A 19,316-nucleotide genomic window follows, 5' to 3' on the forward strand; every position below is an offset into this window, starting at 1 on the left:
ATACATTATTGACACATTGTAGTTTCTTGGTAAATTGATTTATGTTGTTATTACTATAAAATGCACTTATTTACGAGTAGTTATGATTGTTCTCTTAAAATGGTTCCCCCCCATTGTTAGCTTAGATATTTCAGCTTTCTTTTTGTTAATGTTTTTTGTGATAAATCTTGAAAAAAATTTTTTTAACTTTCAGTCTTTCTTAGTTCCAGTGTATCATAATTGTATTGTAAATAGCAGATGGTTCTTTAAAGAAAAAAAGAACTAGTCTAATGAACATTTTTCTTAATTGGAATAGTCAATTTTTATTTACTGGAATTAGTACTAATTCTGTCATCTTTCTCTTTATTTCCTTAGTCTGATATGAATGTTAATTTTTTCCCTTTTAATATTTGTCAGCTCTGTTTAACAAATTTTAGAAAGTCCCAATGATTCATCTTTTCTCCAGATATGATTTACTCTTTTTTTGGACATAATGTATGAGAAGATTTATCTTAATCTAGTCATGTTTGTATAGCCAGTTTTTAAAAATATTTATTTATTTATTTATTTTAAATGCAAGGGCAGATTTCCAGAGAGAATGATAGAAAGATCTTCAGTCCTCTGGTTCACTTCCCATGGCTGCAATGGCTGGAGCTGAGCCAATCTGAATCCAGGAGCCAAGAGCTTCCTCTTGGTCTCCCACATGGGTGCAGGATTCCAAAAGTTTGGGCCCTCCTTTACTGCTTTCCCAGGCCACAAGCAGAGCATTGGATCAGAAGTGGAGCAGCCGGGACATTAAGTACTGCCCATATGGGATCCCGACACTTGCAAGGGAAGAATTTAACCAATTGAGCCATTGTGTTTTACCCATAATCAGTGTTTCTAATGTTGAATTACAAAATGTTGGTCTTAATGCAGAAGTTCTTTGAAAGATGACATTTATCGATATTGTGTAAGGATTATGATTGCTGGTTATGTCTTTGTGTAGGTCTGGTTTCAGTTTGCTTTTATGCATATCATGCCGTTCTTTTGAGGTTTCAGATGAGAAACGGGTGTTTCCTGTGCATTGTGCCCTTCAGTTGTTGTTTCCCTAATCCTGTGAAGATGCAGGATGCCCGGAGCCTGTATTTCTCCTTGGCATTTCATACAGTGTTGTTTGTGAATGGACAAGTGGTTTAGGTTGAAAAGCAGGGGACCATGTAAGGGTCACCTTAGTGTACCTGTGCCACCTGGGGATGTTGGCCTTTGAAGTTCTAGCTAGTTTGGCTACTGTCCAGTATCTTCAAACAGCTCTTTAGTAGTTAATTAGACTTTATCTGGCTTTTGATGATGTTCTTGGAGGGAAGATTGGTCTCACATAGCCTATTTCTATATAGATACCAGTGGCAATAGCATTCTGTTTAAAAATTTCTTCCTGGGTGTTTCTAATCATTGCTACCAAACTGTACAACTCCAGAAGATAACATTCATGTCATTGTCTCTGGGTGATGATTGTCAAGCTGTACATTATGAAACTTCTTTGGTTGTTAGATTCAAGAGCTGTTTGGCTTTAGGGAATGAAACTCATTGTGGACTTTTTAGGTGAAATAGAGCTTAACCAAATGGGAAGATGGAAACAGTTATTGCTGGATAGAAGAACAAAAGGCTTAAGGCAGTAAGGAATAATTGCATTTAAGGTCAGATTTGCAAGTATTTCTAAGGCTTATGTGATGAAAAATTATTGTTACCATAGCAGTTCTTTTTCAAAGGTCACCTTTATTTTGTTTTTTTGTTTTTTAAAATAAAGGTGGAAAATTGTGAAAGTAGACCGACAAGGGAAGTGTTTTGGTGCGGTGGGTCAAGCTAAGACCTGGGATATCGTTATCCTTTCTGGAGTTCCTGGGGTCAGATCCCACCTTTGCCTTCTGATCTAGCTTCCCGTTAACTCACCTGGGCTGGGGGCAACAGATCATGGCCCAAGTACTTGGGTTTCTGCCACAGATGTGGGAGGTACAGATGGAGTTCCTGGCTGTTGGCCTGGCCCAGTCCTGGCTATCGCAGGTAACCAAGGAGTGAACCAGCAGATTAAAGGTCTGTCCTTCCCTCCCTTTTTTTTTTTCTCTCCCCCTTTGTTACTATTCAAACAAACAAAACTTTTAAAAAATCACTATTATTACCATTGACATTGTGAGTTAATAGTTACTTACATTGTGATACTCTGCAAGTAATCTTGCGTGACTTTGGATTTTCATAGATCTTTGATTGTGTCCCTTTCATTTTTCTGTACAAACAAAAGCTGTATTCAGATTTTAAGTATGTGTGTAAAGATGACCAGATAACAGCAGAAACCTCATTCGTTGTCCTTGTTGCTATTTCTCTGCTGCTGTTTGGGATATAGAATAAAGATGCCCAGAAGTTTCTGCCCCAACTTGGGAGACACATCATTGCTTTGCATCTTCTGTGTTGGAGTGTTGGCCTTTGACCCTGTGTTCTCTGTCAGGCCAGCTGAAGAGAAGATCCTCTGTATCTTTCCGTCAGACAGATGGCAGCATGGCCTCTTCTTTAGCCTACCCTTAAATCCCAAAGCTCAGTGCTTTTAGTTGGGTTTGGAAAGGAAATGTTAACAACCTTGAACTGTTTATTATGCTTTATTTTGGTGAAGGTGCTTATCGACTGAGCAAGAAAAAGACCATTTCCCTCTGATACTGTGATAGCACTTGTATTTAGTAGAACATGGGTGCATTATGATTACCGTAAAGGGAAAGACAGTTGAGAGTGGACTACTCAAAAGTCCCAGGACATGAACAGTTTGGGAATCAGGTTTTTATTCATGTTTCTATTCTCTTTAATTTTTTTTTTTTTTTACAAATAGTTCTCATAATCTTGTAAGTTCCTAGCAAGCCTGCTTAAACAGTAACTTAAAACTTTTCTATGTCTTCTTATTCTTTACTCTTAAAATATTTGTCTGTCATTGAATATGCAATGATTTATACATTTTTCTTTCGAAAGTTTTTGTATGTGGAGTTTTGAAGAAATATTTGAATGTATCCTTTGCTCAGGAAAAAGAAGGAGTAAGAGGAAGCTTAATGACTTTATAGTTCATTATGACTCAGTGCAAAAATTTAGGATTGCTTTTTTTTTTTTTTTTTTTGAAAAGCAGACAGAGAGCCTCTGTCTGATAGCTCATTCTTCAAATGCTCTTGTCAGTCAGGGTTGGGCCAGGCCACAGCTAGGACCCCAAAACTCACTCTGGATGTACTGTGGTGGCGGCAAGGATCCAAGACCTGGAGCCATCATGCGCTGCCTTGTCAGACGCTCGTCAGTGGGAAGGTGGAGTCAGAAGTGTAGTTATGACCTACACCCCAATAGTTCCTTATCAGAAGCAGTCTCACTTGACCTATGTGCTGGATGTCTTTCCCTTAAGTTTTCTGAAGTGTTTATTCATTCATTGGAGAGGCAAGGAGATAGGGAGTCATGCACTGGCCCAGTGCCTGAGCCACACACAACAGGCGTTCTGTTTTTCTACATGGGCATCTTAACAAAAAATCCTTTTTTTTAATTATTATTACAAAGTCAGATATATAGAGAGGAGGAGAGACAGGGAGGAAGATCTTCCATCTGATGATCCACTCCCCAAGTGAGTGCAACGGCCGGCACTGTACCGATCCAAAGCCAGGAGCTAGGAACCTCCCCCAGGTCTCCCACACAGGTGAAGGATCCCAAAGCTTTGGGCCGTACTCGACTGCTTTCCCAGGCCACAAGCAGGGAGCTAGATGGGAAGTGGAGCTGTCAGGACTAGAATCGGCGCCCGTATGAGATCCTGATGTGTTCAAGGCGAGGACTTTAGCTGCTAGGCCACGCCACCAGGTCCATTAACAAAAATCTTAACCCCTAGGCTGAACATGAACCCCTAGGATTTGAATTATGTGTCTATACTAAGGAAAGGCCCCAAGATTGAAAAAATAATAATTAGTATTTACTTCCTTCTTTTAGAAAAATTACTGAAATTTGAACAAAAATTTTCATTCAAAATTAATGACTGAATTAAACCTTTCTTTTTAGAATCACTAAATAAAGATTGTAATCTTTGAGATATTGATAAACTTTTTCAAATGTTAGACTTTAAGTTAGTTAATGTAACTATGGTATGCCTTTATCATAGCAATATAATTTGAATTCTGGAAGTTAATGACTTACTTTGATGAGTTGCTGGGATTAAAATGATTGCAAAGTTTTCAAACCCTCTAACTGGAGCAAATTTTGACATTTTAAATGAATGGAATAGATGGGCAAAGCAGAAAATTAACTTTTTCTTTTGGAAACTTCACATATTCACTGTAAATGATTATAAACAAATGCCCAATCATTTTGTATATTATCAGATTATAGTAAATATTGCCTGGTGGTTCTTTTTTCTTTTTTTTAACAAAACCAGTAGTTGAAAATTATGGTTTTAATATTAAATTCAAAGGTGTCATTATATTTGCAGATTATAATATTTTAAGTTACATGTTGATCCATGAATGATTAGTCATATATTTCGTAGTTTTTGATTTCTGTTCATGTTTGTATATTATTTGAACTAATAAGAAATCTCTACTCAGTAGAACTGTTGCTGAAAGGATAAGTAGTGTGGTTTTTCATTTACAGATGAAATGGTGAGGCTCAGATAGGTACAGTAACATGTCCAACCGCACACTAACCACCTGGTAGAAATGTCATTTGGCCATTTCTCTCTGTCTGTGGTATTATCAGGTTGGTATTCAACTATTCCCTGAGGACCACCTGAAAAAAATACTGCTCAGGGGTTCTCAAAATGTTCATGGTAAATGCATGTTATGAAAAAAATACAAAGATTTCAGCAGGGTTTTTTTCTTTTTTTGCACCTAAATAAACATTTTTAAATTCAGATTTTCCATGGTCTTCTGAAGTCACTTCATGTTATTTTAGCATTAACAAAATTTAAATATACTATTACAGAGGGGAGGCATTTGGCCTAATGGTTAATTTCCGGTTAAGATGCATCTGTTGTCAGTGCCTAAGTTCAGTTCTCAGCTTTGGCTCTGGCCTCCAGCTTCCTGCCAGTGTCGATCCTGGGAAGTAGCAAACTGCTGGCTCAAGTTTTTGGATTGCGCCCCTCATATGGGAGAAGTGGGTTGAGTTCTCGGACCCTGTTTCCGAGCTGAGCCAGTGCTGGCTGGTGGCAGGCATGTGGGGTGTGAAGCAGTGAATCCGTGCCCTGTCAGGCACTGTGTCTGTCTCCTCTGTCTGTGCCTTTAATCGATTAAAAAAACAATCATACCAACCTCATTGAACCCCCTGAGTGGTAGAATCATACTTTGCTGTTTCAGTTTTCACTGGGGCAACCCATCTTAATAGATTGTCTCATTTGAAGACTGCAGTATACATCTTGTGAAGACATTAAATGAGTTTTTGAAATACATACCTGCTGGCAGTCACATTATAGACAATGTTTACTGCTTTTCCACTTGAGAAAATCTTGTTCTTTAAAAAAAAAAGAATTATTTGAAATCATTAGTGTTAGAGATTATGCAAGTAATCGCTTGTGACATACAGTTGTGGTTTAAAGTTGCATCTTTTACATTACTTTCAAGCAAAATAAATTTGGATAGTTTCTAAATGAATCGAATTTTTTCTTAGATGAAGAACAACAACCAACCTGGTAACTGCGTTTAAAACTATGAGAATAGGGTGGCAGAAGGGGAAGAGAGGAAGGAGCCTTTTGATAAAGGACATGCTGCCAATATTCAGAACAGGAAAATAAATAATGTTCAGCAGTGCAGCCAACTCTTCTCCTAGGAAGGTACATTATTATTATTATTATTGTTGTTATTATTCCAACTGGCTGAGGTCTCCTCGTGTTGCTAGGGCTTCCTGGAAGTGTGCTGCACAACTAGTTGCCTAGCCTTTTGGCTAAAAGAGTAGAAATAGAGGGTTTGGTTGCAGGTAGCTTTGGACACTGGTAAATCTCTTTATAATTTACCTTTTTATATAAGTTTTAAAATAGAGTATTTCTGCTGCTTATTTGCATTTAAGATGAATATTTTCAGCTTTCTCAACCTTTGTTTTAAATATCTACGAAGTCATTTATTTATTGCAGTCTCTGAAGAGTGGATAAAATTGCTGAAATATTTATCAGAGTGTTGTGGGGATCGGGAGGTGTGTCTAGTAGTCATGGATAACAAACAGAATAATTAAAACCAATGTGAGAAAAAAATATTAAAATACATAGGAAGTTAATCTGGGTTTTGGTTCATGTATCCTGAAATGCTGATAGAAATCTTGTGCTTTGACAACTTTTATGTTTCCTTGAAAGAAGTGATGTCAGGTACACAGCTTACGTTAATAGAGAAAACCATTTAGGGATGCAGTTTTCTAGCAGTTGTCAATTCTGCTTGTCACATGGTCCTAAGCATTCAGTGACAAGTGAAAACCAGAGACAAGTTACTCTTGTCTTTGCCCTGCAATACCAGGTTGAAGATATGTCGTCATTATATGTACTTACATAAGATGTTGGTCACAGTTACAAGGCATTTCACTTGTGGGATTAATAGTTCTTACTTCTCTATAAGACTGTTTCTTTTTGAGTTTCAATGGTTAAAATTCAGGCAGCCCCTTTGTCTCATTCCTGTGCTTCTACCAAATACTGTGGCACTGCATTAAGTAGTAAATTGAGTAAGCGAATATGTTGCCTGTTTTCTTGCTGAATTGCTCCCAACTTTTTAGGGTTTTACTGCTACAAAATGGTAAGGCAGATAAAAAAGTTTTTCTGAAATATTTTACCCTCAGCTAGGCAATCAGATGCCAATGAAATTTACTGTGTGGCACAGTTGCATATGTTAGTGCACCAAAAACTTGTAAACCTTCGATAATAATCATGAAACAGTATGCACTGTGTTTTTTCCCTTCAGATATAAATTTCCATTAGGATGTAGTAAGCTGGAAAAACACCTGTTACGTAAGGACTGGGAGGAGTAGAGAGAGTGGTACAGAATAGCTTTGTAGCTTCTTGGCATTTTAGACTCTAGTAAACTTAAGCTAAGGTCCATTCGAAAAAGTGTGGGTAACCAAAGAGATGTTATAGGATTTTATGATTAAAGAGACATTTTTCATTTTAGTGGAAGAGTAATATTACCACATGAGCGCATGCTCAGCGTCTGAACTGGCTACTTTGTCATTTTGAAAAGTCACATATACACATCTCAGATACAATCTAAACTGTTTTCCTTCTTGAAAAACAGAGAACAGGTAAGTGGCTTCCTAATGCCACAATGTTTCTCAACGGGGAGGTGGCATCTGGAGGCATGTTTGGTTGTCTCAGCTTGAGCAGTGCTGCCTGTGTCTGGTGTGTTGAGGCCTGGGGTGCTGCTCAGTACCCTCCAGTGCATGGGACAGCCCCACAAAGGAGACTCCTCCAGCCCTGAGTGCTGGCAGAAATGAGGCTGAAAACTCAGCAGTAGGGGGCAGGCTACCAACCAGTCACAAACTCACCTTATTTCTTCCCAGACTCATAAAAATCACATTGCCAACTAAACTGCACTAATAAATAAACAAACAAACAAGTAAATAAATAAATAAATAAATAAAATCACAGACAGCTTTACTGAGTTTTGGTCAAGAAAAAAGTCTGATAAAGAGATATTTGAGCAGGGGCCTGAAAAAGTGAAAGATACTCATCTGCATAACTGGGGAAGACTTTCCGGGAAAGAACCAATGCAGTGTGACCCTAATGAGAGAGTTTGCTGGACACATTTGAGAAATAGCCAGGTTAATGTGATGGGCTCTGAGTGAACAGGAAGGAGGTGTAGATAAGGTTAGAATGCTCTGATCCTTGCCTCCCTCTTTTTAATTCTCTTTTGTATCTTTTTTTTTTTTTTACATGTTTTTGTGTTGCTTTTCTTAGTCCCTGTGTAACAAGACTGCATTTTACTATGGACGTTTGAAGAGTTCTGTTTTTATTCTATAGTTAATGTATCCTTGTATTCTGTATTTTTGTTTTATTTCCTTTTAGTACTCTTTCTGTCATGAAATATGCACATATGGAAGATTGCACAAAAATTGTAAAAAGATGCATGCATTTGGCTTAGCAGTTAGGGTGCTGGTTAAAGTGCTTGTATGCCATATCATTTGATTCCCAATCTGGCTTCTGTCAACATGGACCCTGGAACATATTGGTGATGGCTCAAGTGGTTGGATCCCTGCCTCCCCTGTGGGAAACAGAATTGAATTCTCTGCCTTTGACCCAGCCTAGTTCCAGCTCGAAGAGACGTTTGGGGAGTGAACCAGCAGATGCCTCTAATTCAACTTCTTGAATAGAAAAAATTGAAAACTGGATACTTCAGTGAATTTCCCAATGCTTCTTTTTTCTTTTAGAAATATTTGACTTATTTTTTAAAATAGATATAAGTAAATGTCATTAATGTAAATGTTGCTATAAATACTTAGTCTTTCATCTGATGTAAAGCAGTTTATCCATTCTCCTGGCTAACACATTGTTTTAAATTTGGATCTGTTAGAAATCATGCCACCCATAAGCAGCATTGTTTGTTTCTTGTACATGTGTTTTGGTTATTAGAACTCAAAGCAACTCTTCAAATAGTTTTTAAGACTTTCTCTTTCTTTGTTTTAATAGGACCTCTTTATTGTTAGACATGAATTGGCCATAATGAGACTAGCTGCTTTTATGGGCATCACTATGTTAGTTGGAATAACTGGACTCTTTTATACACAACTGATTGGCATCATTACAGTAAGTATATTTTTAATGTAAATTGATGTATTTATGAACATATTATGTAATTATGAACTTAATTTCCAGCAGTTATGAGTTCACAAGTGAAGAGATGTTAATTCATTCTTTATAATTCCATTTTCTTATACATGGATAATCTTAAAGTAGTTATGATCAGGTGTAGAATTATGTACAATTATGTACCTTTTAAAACTAACAAGCATTGTTATATGACTGTAAACGTGTTGTCTGAAGCCTATAATAGTTACATGTACTGTTTAGTAGGTTGGCTGTTACTCAGCATCTAACATGCAGTCCGTTTTTTGTATTGACACAGCACAGCTTTCAGTTTCTTGCTTTCCTCTATTTAGGATAAATTCTTGAAAGTGGAGTTGCTGACAGAAACATTTTATTAGTAATTAATTCCTTTCATTGGACATGTATTTATTGATGTGCAAACAAACTTAACAAGTGACTGTCATTGTTTATATAGAATGTCTAAAAGGTTGACTGACAGCCTCTGATTTTAGAAATGTGTTGCAATAATGTAAAATTATTACATTATTATTACATACATAATATTTTTAGGAATAGGATTTACTTGTTTCTGCCCTGTTTTTCTTACTGGCTGCATAGAACCCAGCCATTTTTTTTTCACAACATCTAATTTGGAAGAACTGTATCAAACATACAGTAGTGTCGTAATAGGTACTAATATTCTCTTAGGTATATCTGTTTCATGAGTATCATAGGTCAGTTTGAGGTTGTAGGCATAGAGGTAATGAGTGGTAAGATTGAAACATATGTTGCAGAACCAGCCTTTCTTCTTATTAGCCAAATTGGGTCACTTTATCACAACAGGAAAGATTTTAAAATGAGAAAAATTATATTAAATACAAATTTAAAATATAATGTACTGTATTGCAGAAAGTGTAAAGTAAGTGGCCTTCATATGTAATGGGGATGTACACTAGTATAGCCTTTTCAGAGGACAAATTGACAGCGTCCATCAAAATTTCAGACACACAGCTTTCCAACCTTTTCATTTTTAGTTCATATTTTTATCCATGTGTATTCAAATATGAATACTAAATGACTGTGTCTAAAGATAAATTATATCTGACGTGTGTATATGAAGAGTTGAGGGAGCAGTGTACAGTGGAACAGTGTAGTTAAGAATGAGTATATCAGTATTACTATAGCTATTCAGGAAAGTTCGGTATTGACCTGGTATGGACCTGTGAGTCAGAGAAACAGGATTGAGAGTTGAGAAATACACTTTTGTCCTTGAGTATTCGTGGGGAGTTGGTTCTAGGACCTTCTACAGATACAAAAATAACTCTGGATGCTTAAATCAAATAGTGTGATAATTGCTTATAACCTGGGCACATGTGCCCATTTTCTTTAAATCATCTCTATATTGCATTACCTAATACACTGAAAGTGCTTTGCAAATAATTGCTATGCCATATTCTTTAGAGAATAATTGGAGAATAATGACAAGAAAAGGCTATCCAAAACAGGTGCAATTTTCCTTTTTCTTAGATGTTTTGAATCCACGAGTGTGGAACCCCAGTTGTGGACAGCTGATTCTGCATGCACTGTATGAATGTGGGTGGCACGGTCTTCACTAGGGAAAAGAATATTTTTAGAAACAGATGGTGTTCGGGCAGTAGGATAGTTAAATGTGAAAGAATGAAGCTGTGCTCTTACTTCATACTACATAAAAATTATATCAACTACAAATGGATAATAGTCCTAAATGTCAGAGCTAATGTAATAAAACTTGTAAGAAAACTTGAGAGTATTTTTATTAACATAATAGCAATGCTGAATAGAAATATTAAGCTTAATTAAAATTGCAAACTGCTCTACTTTAAAACACTTAGTTAAGAAAGTGAAAAAAAAGACCTGACATAATGCCTCAATGGCCAAATCTTCTTGCTTCAAGTGCCAGGATCCCATTTGGGCACTGGTTCCTGTCCTGGCTATTACATGTCAAATAATGATTTCTCCCAAAAGTTTAATCTCTTTTTGCATATATACATTGTATTTTTGTATATATGTCTTTGTGTGTATATATCTATGGTATCTGTGTATATATAGAGAGAACATACTTTATATATTGCACATATCTATATACATGTATGTATATATATTGATGTATATATCTATCTGCATATCTATATGCACATTGCAGATAGATAGATAAGCCTCTCAGTGTCCTGTGTACAAGCCAGCGTGGGTAACTACTTCTGTGAAACATCCAAGAAGAAAGTAAGCAAGCAAGGAAGGGTGAATATAATCTCTGGATTAGTCTAGTCACTGTGTCTGCTCTTGAATGCAGACAGAAGAATATTTCAGGAACTTTGTGGAATATAGAATTAAAAGGTGACTATTTGATGCAAACAAATTTTGGAAGTCATACATGTTAGCAGTCTTCAAAAAAGGACATGGAAAGTGTCTACTATGAAAAAACTGTTAATAAATTTCAGAACTATAAAAACCAAAGTAGAATCTTTTAATTTTATTCCTTCATAAACTTTTTGATGTACCCTCAAACTTACAGACAAAAATTACAGTACAGTAAAATAAAATTTTAAAACTTACTTTCATACTAAACTTCAAGCATCTATTCTGTTTGGAGTACAAAAAATTTCTGCAATATGCTCCTCTTCACATTGACTTAAGGTTTTAAGGCTTAGTTATTTAAAGTTATTAATGCTTCTGACACTTAATTTTTTGATGGCAGATCTAAGTAAAATTATATTTGTTATTTTAAGTTAAAAAATACTTTGTGAAAATATGCTTGCTGTTCATTTTATGGTAAGACTAGGATTATCTACAAGAAATTGTAGATTTGGATGTGTTTTGTCATACTTTGAATCCATAGATCTATCCATTTAGTACAGGAAAAAAATGAATTTGGTGGTGCAAGAAAGGAAGGAAGTAGGAGAAAGAATCAAAAAACCAAATCCTTCCACTGAGATCTTTCCCTAAGTCGTGCACTCAAGTGATATAAGAGGTGTCTAAAAAAATTATTGGTAGGGTTTGCATTTTGTAAACTGTATAATTGTATAACTTGAATATGGAACCCATTAGATACAAGCAAACAAAACCAAAGGCTGTGTCTCTTAGATTTAGCATGAGGTTTCAAGAAAGCAGAATATTATTTTCCTGGAAGTTTTCCCTGTATTCGCTTTTACTAAGAATAACTAAAAATCTCTATCATGTTTAAGAGGGAAAAATCCCTTCTTTCTGTTGATACTAGAAGGTAACAGGATAATCAAAGCAATGATAATCTGATGTCATTTTGGACCTAGCAAGAGTAGATTATCTGTGACCCAGATAAAATCATTAGAAATTACTTAAAATAGTGCATTTCTAATCTCATTTCGAAGTTTAAAAGATCTCAGCATATCCATATGTTTCTGTTTAATAAATTAATCTGAAGCCCAGTTCTTAAAGATTACTTTGATTGTTTTTAGAATTAATTTTACACAGGATTTAAATAGATGTCACTATGTATACTTGCTAAACTTAATATTGAAGTTAAAATTAAACAGTTTGCTTTGAGGCATTATTTTTTATTTCAGACATAACTATTCTAATTATTTCTTGGGTTATTTATTTAGTCTGTTTGAGTGAAAGTAAATAGTGCTGTTATTATTAATTTAATAGATGTCAGAATTATTGAGCAGTAGTTCATTCACTCACAGCAAGAATGATGTCCATTTTGATGGGTTCCAATACTACAGTGGTGAGTATATTAGTCATGATTTCACTCACTGCACTTGGAGAGTGTTAATCAAGAAGTGGTGTAACAGCTGGCACAGGGAATTCTGGAGAGGTCTGACAGTAAGCTATTGTGTAGTGTGATACTGCTCTGACGGTTTGTCTAAATGTTGGATACAAGCATTTTTGTTTTCTGGGTACTGTGGAGTTCATGTACTGTGGAGTTCATGTACAAGCTTCTGATGGTGTCCCTGGAGCTTAGTGGTTTTCTCTGTTCTGAGTAGAGGTTGGAGTGAGGAAGGTGCATTTAGTTGCACTTTTATAAAAAGCTTTAAATTTTAAAAAAAGTCATGATGTTTGCAGTTGGTTTCATAAATACTATTGTTGGATGCTAATTGAAAAGAGAGGAAAATGTATTTCTCCCCATAAAGAGTGGCTCATTCTGTCTGTTAAATTTGCAAAGTAAAGGATTATCTGAGGGGACTTAATTTTAACTTGATTACCTTATGCAATGAAAAGTATCTTATGTTCGAAATATTAAATCTTTTAAAGGAGATTATATGTTAAATAGCATTTCATTAATCAATTAGTGGATTTATTTGCTTTTTAATATGTACCCAGAAATGTGGACCTGAGATTATTAATCCTTATAATTAAATTTTCCAAGTATGCTCTGAGTCACTGTGGTGAATTAGCAGGCTTCATTGCAGTCTCTACACAAATTACATTCAATTTACTCAGCTCAGCAAATCATTGTAGATATGGAAATGATCACTAATTATGCTGAACACAGCTCACTTATATTTCTGTTTAGGGTGTTCTTTGAAGCATTTTTATTTTCTTTTTTGAATTACATTTTTGTTTAATACAAACAAACCAAGTGTCTTTCTAATTGTCATGTGAAGTGTCTTCCCAGTAGCTTACTAACAGTATGGAAAAAAGTCATGAAATGTTACCTTTTCTTGTATGCCTTAAAATACCAAATATTAATATTGGATATAGTATTTCTTTGGATTTAGGATATAATAAGGAACCTGACAGCTACTAGGTTCCCCCTCAACAAGACCTTAATTTAAGTACTGAGTATATTTTGTAGACTATAAAAACTTTTTAGAAAGAAATGATCATCACGATTACTGCTGACATCAAAGCTATTATGTGTGGAATTGGATTTCTTTTTATCATAAACATGTTCTGATATAAAAGTGTTATTTTATACAGCATCATTTCTCTTTGCCTTGTGTAGTAAACTACTTAAAAGGATTTCTGATAAAATGAAAAGTAATTAAAAGCATAAATCTGCTTCTATAATATTTTAGTAAAATACTGCGTTTTATTTTTCTGAAGGCATTGCTAATCACTTTAATGCTGAGTAGATTTCTTTTTTAAAATAAAGAAACTAAACAGTTATGAATTCCCCTTTACTTGTTATTTTCCCCATTGATTTCAGTATCTCATGAATATTTAATTTGACTCACAAAGCATCCTGGGATTGGTGAAGGCAGTGATTTGTGTATTTATAGCCTACTTGTGATCTTTTGCCACAGTGATTCATGTTTGTGGCACATATGTTGATAAATTGGTTATTCCTTAAGATCCCTGCCAAAGAGGCACATTAAATGCCCATCTTCTACTGATAACCAAAAATTATGTCACAAGCATAATTTTGGTACTAAAGATGTAAGAATGGTTGAATTTTAGTATTGATTGTAAGTAAAAATCCTTAGCTCTTTTACATAGTATAAGTTAGTACAAAACTTATATAGCACATTATTGTGTGTATTCAATCTTTCTGGCCTATTTTGTGTATTCCTGTGTAGTTTTTCTTTTCTTGTATAGTTTTAAAAGTATATTCACCAGCTTTTATTGGACTCTAAGCTGCTAAAGACTGTTTTGTAATAGGTTTTTAGCAAATTTTTGGTAGGTGGATAAATAGAAGAATCATTGTTGAACCAGTTGGAGCGAGTTTTCCTAAGATTCCATAGCTAACCAGTTATTTGAGAAGACATTTAGAGATAAGAGAGATTTCCAGTGGCCGCAGATGTCAGATCTGCTGCCACTCATTTAGTTCCATGTTGGATTAAATATTTATATGACCTTCAAATTGCTGGTTAGTCTTTTGTAGGAGATGGATACTGAAAGAACCATTCATCTCAAAGGGGGATAATAGTCTGGCTTCAAAGGACTGCTAGAATTCGTAGCACATTTTCTCTCTGTATTATAAATAAAATGAAATGTGAGGAATCATTCTTGCCATATATTCTGAGAAGTGAAAAATCTTGCTTAAAAGTAGTAGAAAGTAGTAATGGATAGAACAGATATATAATAGTGAAAAACTTCAGTCTTTTAAACTATATTAATATAGTCATTGAGTTAGGGCGCTATATGCAGTAGAGTTAGAGAACAAGTGATAGCTGCGGTTAGATTGAATTGCCTTAGAGCCATCTGCAGATCTGGAAATTCCATTTTGAAACTGTTTCCAGAGTTAATTACACACCCAGAGGCAATGGCTGTGGCTCTTTAAATTTCAGATTCCAAAGAGATAGTCCTCATAACTGGATTGCCACTTACTCCTTTATTGATGATTAGTAATTGCGCCAAAGGACTTTTCAGCACAGTATTTTCCTGCATGATGATTGTGCTGGTATTGCTAGGTGAGAATGAACCCAAAGCAGGATGAATCAGTTGGGTGGGTCTTCCTATCAAGCATGCTGGGCCAGAAGGACCTGTGTCCTCAGTCTTCACAGGAAACTTCTGGTGCTACATGTTTGCTCCTTTACCTCCTGCTTCCGTTTTTCTAACTTTAAACCAATAAATCTGTCTCCTTCCTTCCCTGTAATCACACTCTTCCCATTTCCCAATTCGAGATGTGCTTTTATTAGTTGATGTAGTTTTTACACTGCGCCTGAAAGATCACTTCTTAGGGTAAAGTCACTTGTCATGAAAAGGTGGTGTATTGGTTGATGAAATAGGTAAGCCCTATATTTCTGTATATCTTACTGCTTTAGTCCTTTTTAAAAAAATAATTTTCAGTGTTTGAAATAGTGAAGGATTCTTTCGTATCATTTAACTATGAAGACTAACTTGCATTTTAGATATAATAGTCATTATGCTATAATCAAGGCAAAATAATAATATATAGTAAATACTATAAATCCTGGAAGAATGAATTTTTCAGGATGGTTGAGTTTTATAAGTGACCAATGATTTATAAGTGGTATTTGCACTTTCCAAGGATAGCGGTTATCTTTTTGGTTCTTCCCTGATCAGCGCTGAAGGTGTGAAATCTCGTATACAGTGGAATTGCCCATATCGACTGTTGTAACTAAATATTATGCATGAAGTGATAGTGAATATCACATCTCTTGAAAGAATAGCTTTCAGCTTATGGCAGTTTAATAGGTATAGTTCTAGTTTTGTCTTGAAATAGGTTCCAAGATAGCGTCAAAAACACTTGAAAATGAGAAGTTCCTCCATATGAAATCTAAAGTCTGAAGTTTATTAAAGTTCCTTTAATGCCACAAATTCCTTAAGTTTATAGTCAAGTGACAAGTTTATGAAGTTTATGCACAATAAAAATTTCTCTTATTACAGACTGGTAGTTTGGCCTATCCACTGCCTTCTTTATTCTTGAAATAGTTTCTTAAAAAAAAAAAAACCTAAAATTTTATTCACATATTAGGGAGGCAGAGACAGAAAAGAACAGGTAGAGAGGCAGAGAGTCACACAGAAAGAGAGCTCCGCTCCACTACTTCGTGCCCCAAAGGTGCAGAAGCCAGGACTTCACCTGGCACTTAGGCCAGAATCTGAAAACTTAGAACTTTTAGGTGAGCGGCAGGGATCCATGTACATGAACATCACCGCTGTCTCCAAAGGCCTGCATCATCAGAAACCTGAATCAGAAATAATCCACGCATTTAGAGGTGAGATGTGGTTGCCCCAACACGAGGCTAAATGCCCAACCCTGATTTCCAACTTTGAAGTATTTTCCACCACCGTGGTGTTATACCATTCATCTTTCCTAACACACATTTTTTTGTTTTTATCTAAATATTTTCTTTGTACTTTTTTACACTATCTCAATGGCTTTGGAACAACTTATCATCGTTCAACTGTAAGAAACCATTGTGAGGGTAATAAGGCCGTGAAAGGTTAATTGTTATTAGGTACCATGAATTCCAAAACATGATGGGAAAAATAATATATATGGAATGTAGAACTAATTTTAAATTTCTTTATCGAACCCTGAAAAATCTGCAGATGAAAGTTAATTGGTTTCTAGTCATGTAAAATACAGATTGCTTTCCTCAATGCAGATTCACTTTCTCTAATGTAGTTATTCAGGTATGTATGCATGAGAATTTAGTGTTAGGAGTTTTTCATGTAATGACTCAAAAGACTTTTTTCAAAGTGAAGAAGCTGTTTATTTGCATTATTGGGAAAAATTATAATGGCCAAATAATTCCTGGCATTTGCATTGTAATCCAAGTTTGTGTGCATATAATACTGCATGATAATAACAATTCTCTTTGTTCCATAGGGAAGTGAGGTATGGGGTAAAGGAATAAGGGGAGAGAAATGCATGTAACTTTTTTGTGCATTTGATGAAATACATTCTTTTTGCTGCTTTAAAATATGTGAAATATAAATAAGAATAAGATTACGTGATTCATGTTTTATTTGGATATTATTAAGTTGTCAATCTAATGTCTCATCTTCTGTTGACATGAGTTAAACCAGCACTTCTAGAAGCTGTCTTTGTTGAATTGTTTTCCTCATTGTGGAAAAAGCACAATTAAAAAACTAAATGATTATGAAGAATAGTTTTTCTTTTAAAGAAAGGAGATAATTTTTGCCAAGGAACACCAACTCAGTTAACTTTGGTTTCCAGAGCTGTAGCTGTTGTAATATGGAAAATTCATAGATTATATTGTTGAATTTTACTGTTTACAGAAATCCAACTCACTGTCTCTTGGAATTTTTGCATTCATTAGTGTCTTTCATGTGTCATTTTGATATTTATTTTTAATGCACATTCCCTGATAATTGGTAATAAATGCTAAGCTTCTGAAAAGAATTAAGAAGAAAACAAATGTAATAAATGGTTATAGTTTAATGAGGTAGTACTCTTAAATTTTTGTAAGGTTTCAGATTTGAATATTTTTGGTATAATGTTTCTCTTTTTCCAAGGGAATTCCAGTGTATATGCAGCTTATGTAAAAATTTTAGCACACAAATAGAAACTGTGTACATTTTCAAAATATTCTCTGAATAGGATTATAACATCATAAAACAGAGTAAAGATTTGATAACTTTGTTATATCTGAGTATAATGTTTTTTCAATAGGATACAACATCTATTGAAAAGATGTCAAACTGCTGTGAAGAAATGTAAGTATGAAAGTGGTATGTATGTAGAATCTGTAGTGTTGGCATCTGTTTATCAGAAATATGTGCATTTGGTGGGATGATAGTGAAATGATGGCTTTCTTTCGGTGCCTTCTCTGAGTCCGGAGCTACATAAGCATATTCCAGTCCTGCAGTAGGGGTCTTCCCGCCCTGATAGCTTTCCAACAAAATGAATACTTGATCTTTCTTGTTCCGTGTCGAAAGTAAGTTAAATTATTTGTCCTGAAAATACATCAAAGGAGATCTGCTACTGTGTTGTTGACACACATTCTGTTAATCCTGAGACTCTCGTCTGCTTCAAAAGTTGTCCTGGTTGATTGACGACACAGATACAATATCTGCTACCAGAGTTGCAACTCAGCTGCATGCCATAATGAAAGAAAAGCTGTGTTTGTGATGCTGGGACACAATTCATCAGAGTCCAGTAATGGATCCCCAGCCAACCTGTATTGTTTTAGCTGACTGAAGTGCACCCTGGGAGTGCTGTCTTTCACTAATAATGCTGTCTTCTGTAGATCGAGGCCCCGAAAGCCGTGGCAGCAGACCTTCTCAGAAGTTTTTGGCACTCGTTGGAAGATCCTGTGGTTCATTCCTTTCAGGCAGAGGCAACCACTGCGAGTTCCCTACCACTTTGCCAATCATGTCTAAACAGATGGATGGTGGGCACAGATGGGTCCTCCATGCTGGAAATGCGTTACAGGTTTTATGATAATAGAACTATGACAGTCTTCAAGTCAATTAAAATCCACCCACCAATCTTAGGCATCACAATGTGCCCCAGGCTTTATTTTAATAGTGATCTTGATCCTGTTGTGGGACTAATACAAGATCTATATTTAAAGTTTTAAAGCATGTTAACTTTCAAATTAGCTTTCCACAGGGATTTCTTTAAATGCTTTTGTAAGTAAACTCAAAAGGCAGTGATTTGGATGAAACAATTGTACATAATTTCCTTTAGAACTGACAGTGTTACAGATTTTAAAAGAAATTTCAGATGTTTCCTGGAATTTTCATTTTTAAATAGTGCTTACCAGATCTGAGTTGAATTATTATTTTTGCAAAAGTCTATGTATATACTTACAGAGGATATGAATTTTCCTTTTCAAATAATTCAAAATACTTAATGCTTATACAAATACAATACTTAATACTTCCTCTTGCACATGCTGCAGGGTTTTCAGAACGGCAGCATGGGAGTGAGGAGCAGCCTGCTGCTGTCTTGTCTTTTTTCCTTTAGCAGAACCAAAATAAAAGCATTACTAAAATAAAACACCAACCACCTTCTTTACTATAAAGGAGACAATTTTTTTCTTTTTAATTTACTCTTTTATTTTCCCCTTACTGTAATATCTGTTCCCAAAAGAAGTTTGGGAGTAATGGGAAGGTGTTCCTGTGTACCCTAAGATTTTAATGAGCAAAAAGGGCAGAAATTTTGCAATAATTCCACACTTTTTCTAGTGCA

At 35.3% G+C, this 19,316-nt stretch overlaps 1 protein-coding gene across 2 annotated transcripts in view; it reads left to right on the plus strand.

Annotated features, from left to right (window-relative positions):
* ZDHHC21 (zinc finger DHHC-type palmitoyltransferase 21) overlaps window positions 1-18,622 on the plus strand; it is a 41,480-nt gene extending 22,858 nt beyond the window's left edge. For both annotated transcript variants that reach the window (XM_040963294.1, XM_040963295.1), the window contains exons 6-8: window positions 8,612-8,728; window positions 17,793-17,836; window positions 18,370-18,622. In XM_040963294.1, the coding sequence (XP_040819228.1) occupies window positions 8,612-8,728; window positions 17,793-17,836; window positions 18,370-18,502 (294 nt within the window). In that variant the 3' untranslated portion in view covers window positions 18,503-18,622. The remainder of the gene's footprint in view (window positions 1-8,611; window positions 8,729-17,792; window positions 17,837-18,369) is intronic.
* The last annotated feature ends 694 nt before the right edge of the window (window positions 18,623-19,316 follow it).

Source organism: Ochotona curzoniae, unplaced genomic scaffold, assembly GCF_017591425.1.
Source record: "Ochotona curzoniae isolate NIBS_2020 unplaced genomic scaffold, NIBS_Ocur_1.0 scaffold_3208, whole genome shotgun sequence".
Classification (NCBI taxonomy): Eukaryota; Metazoa; Chordata; class Mammalia; order Lagomorpha; family Ochotonidae; genus Ochotona; species Ochotona curzoniae.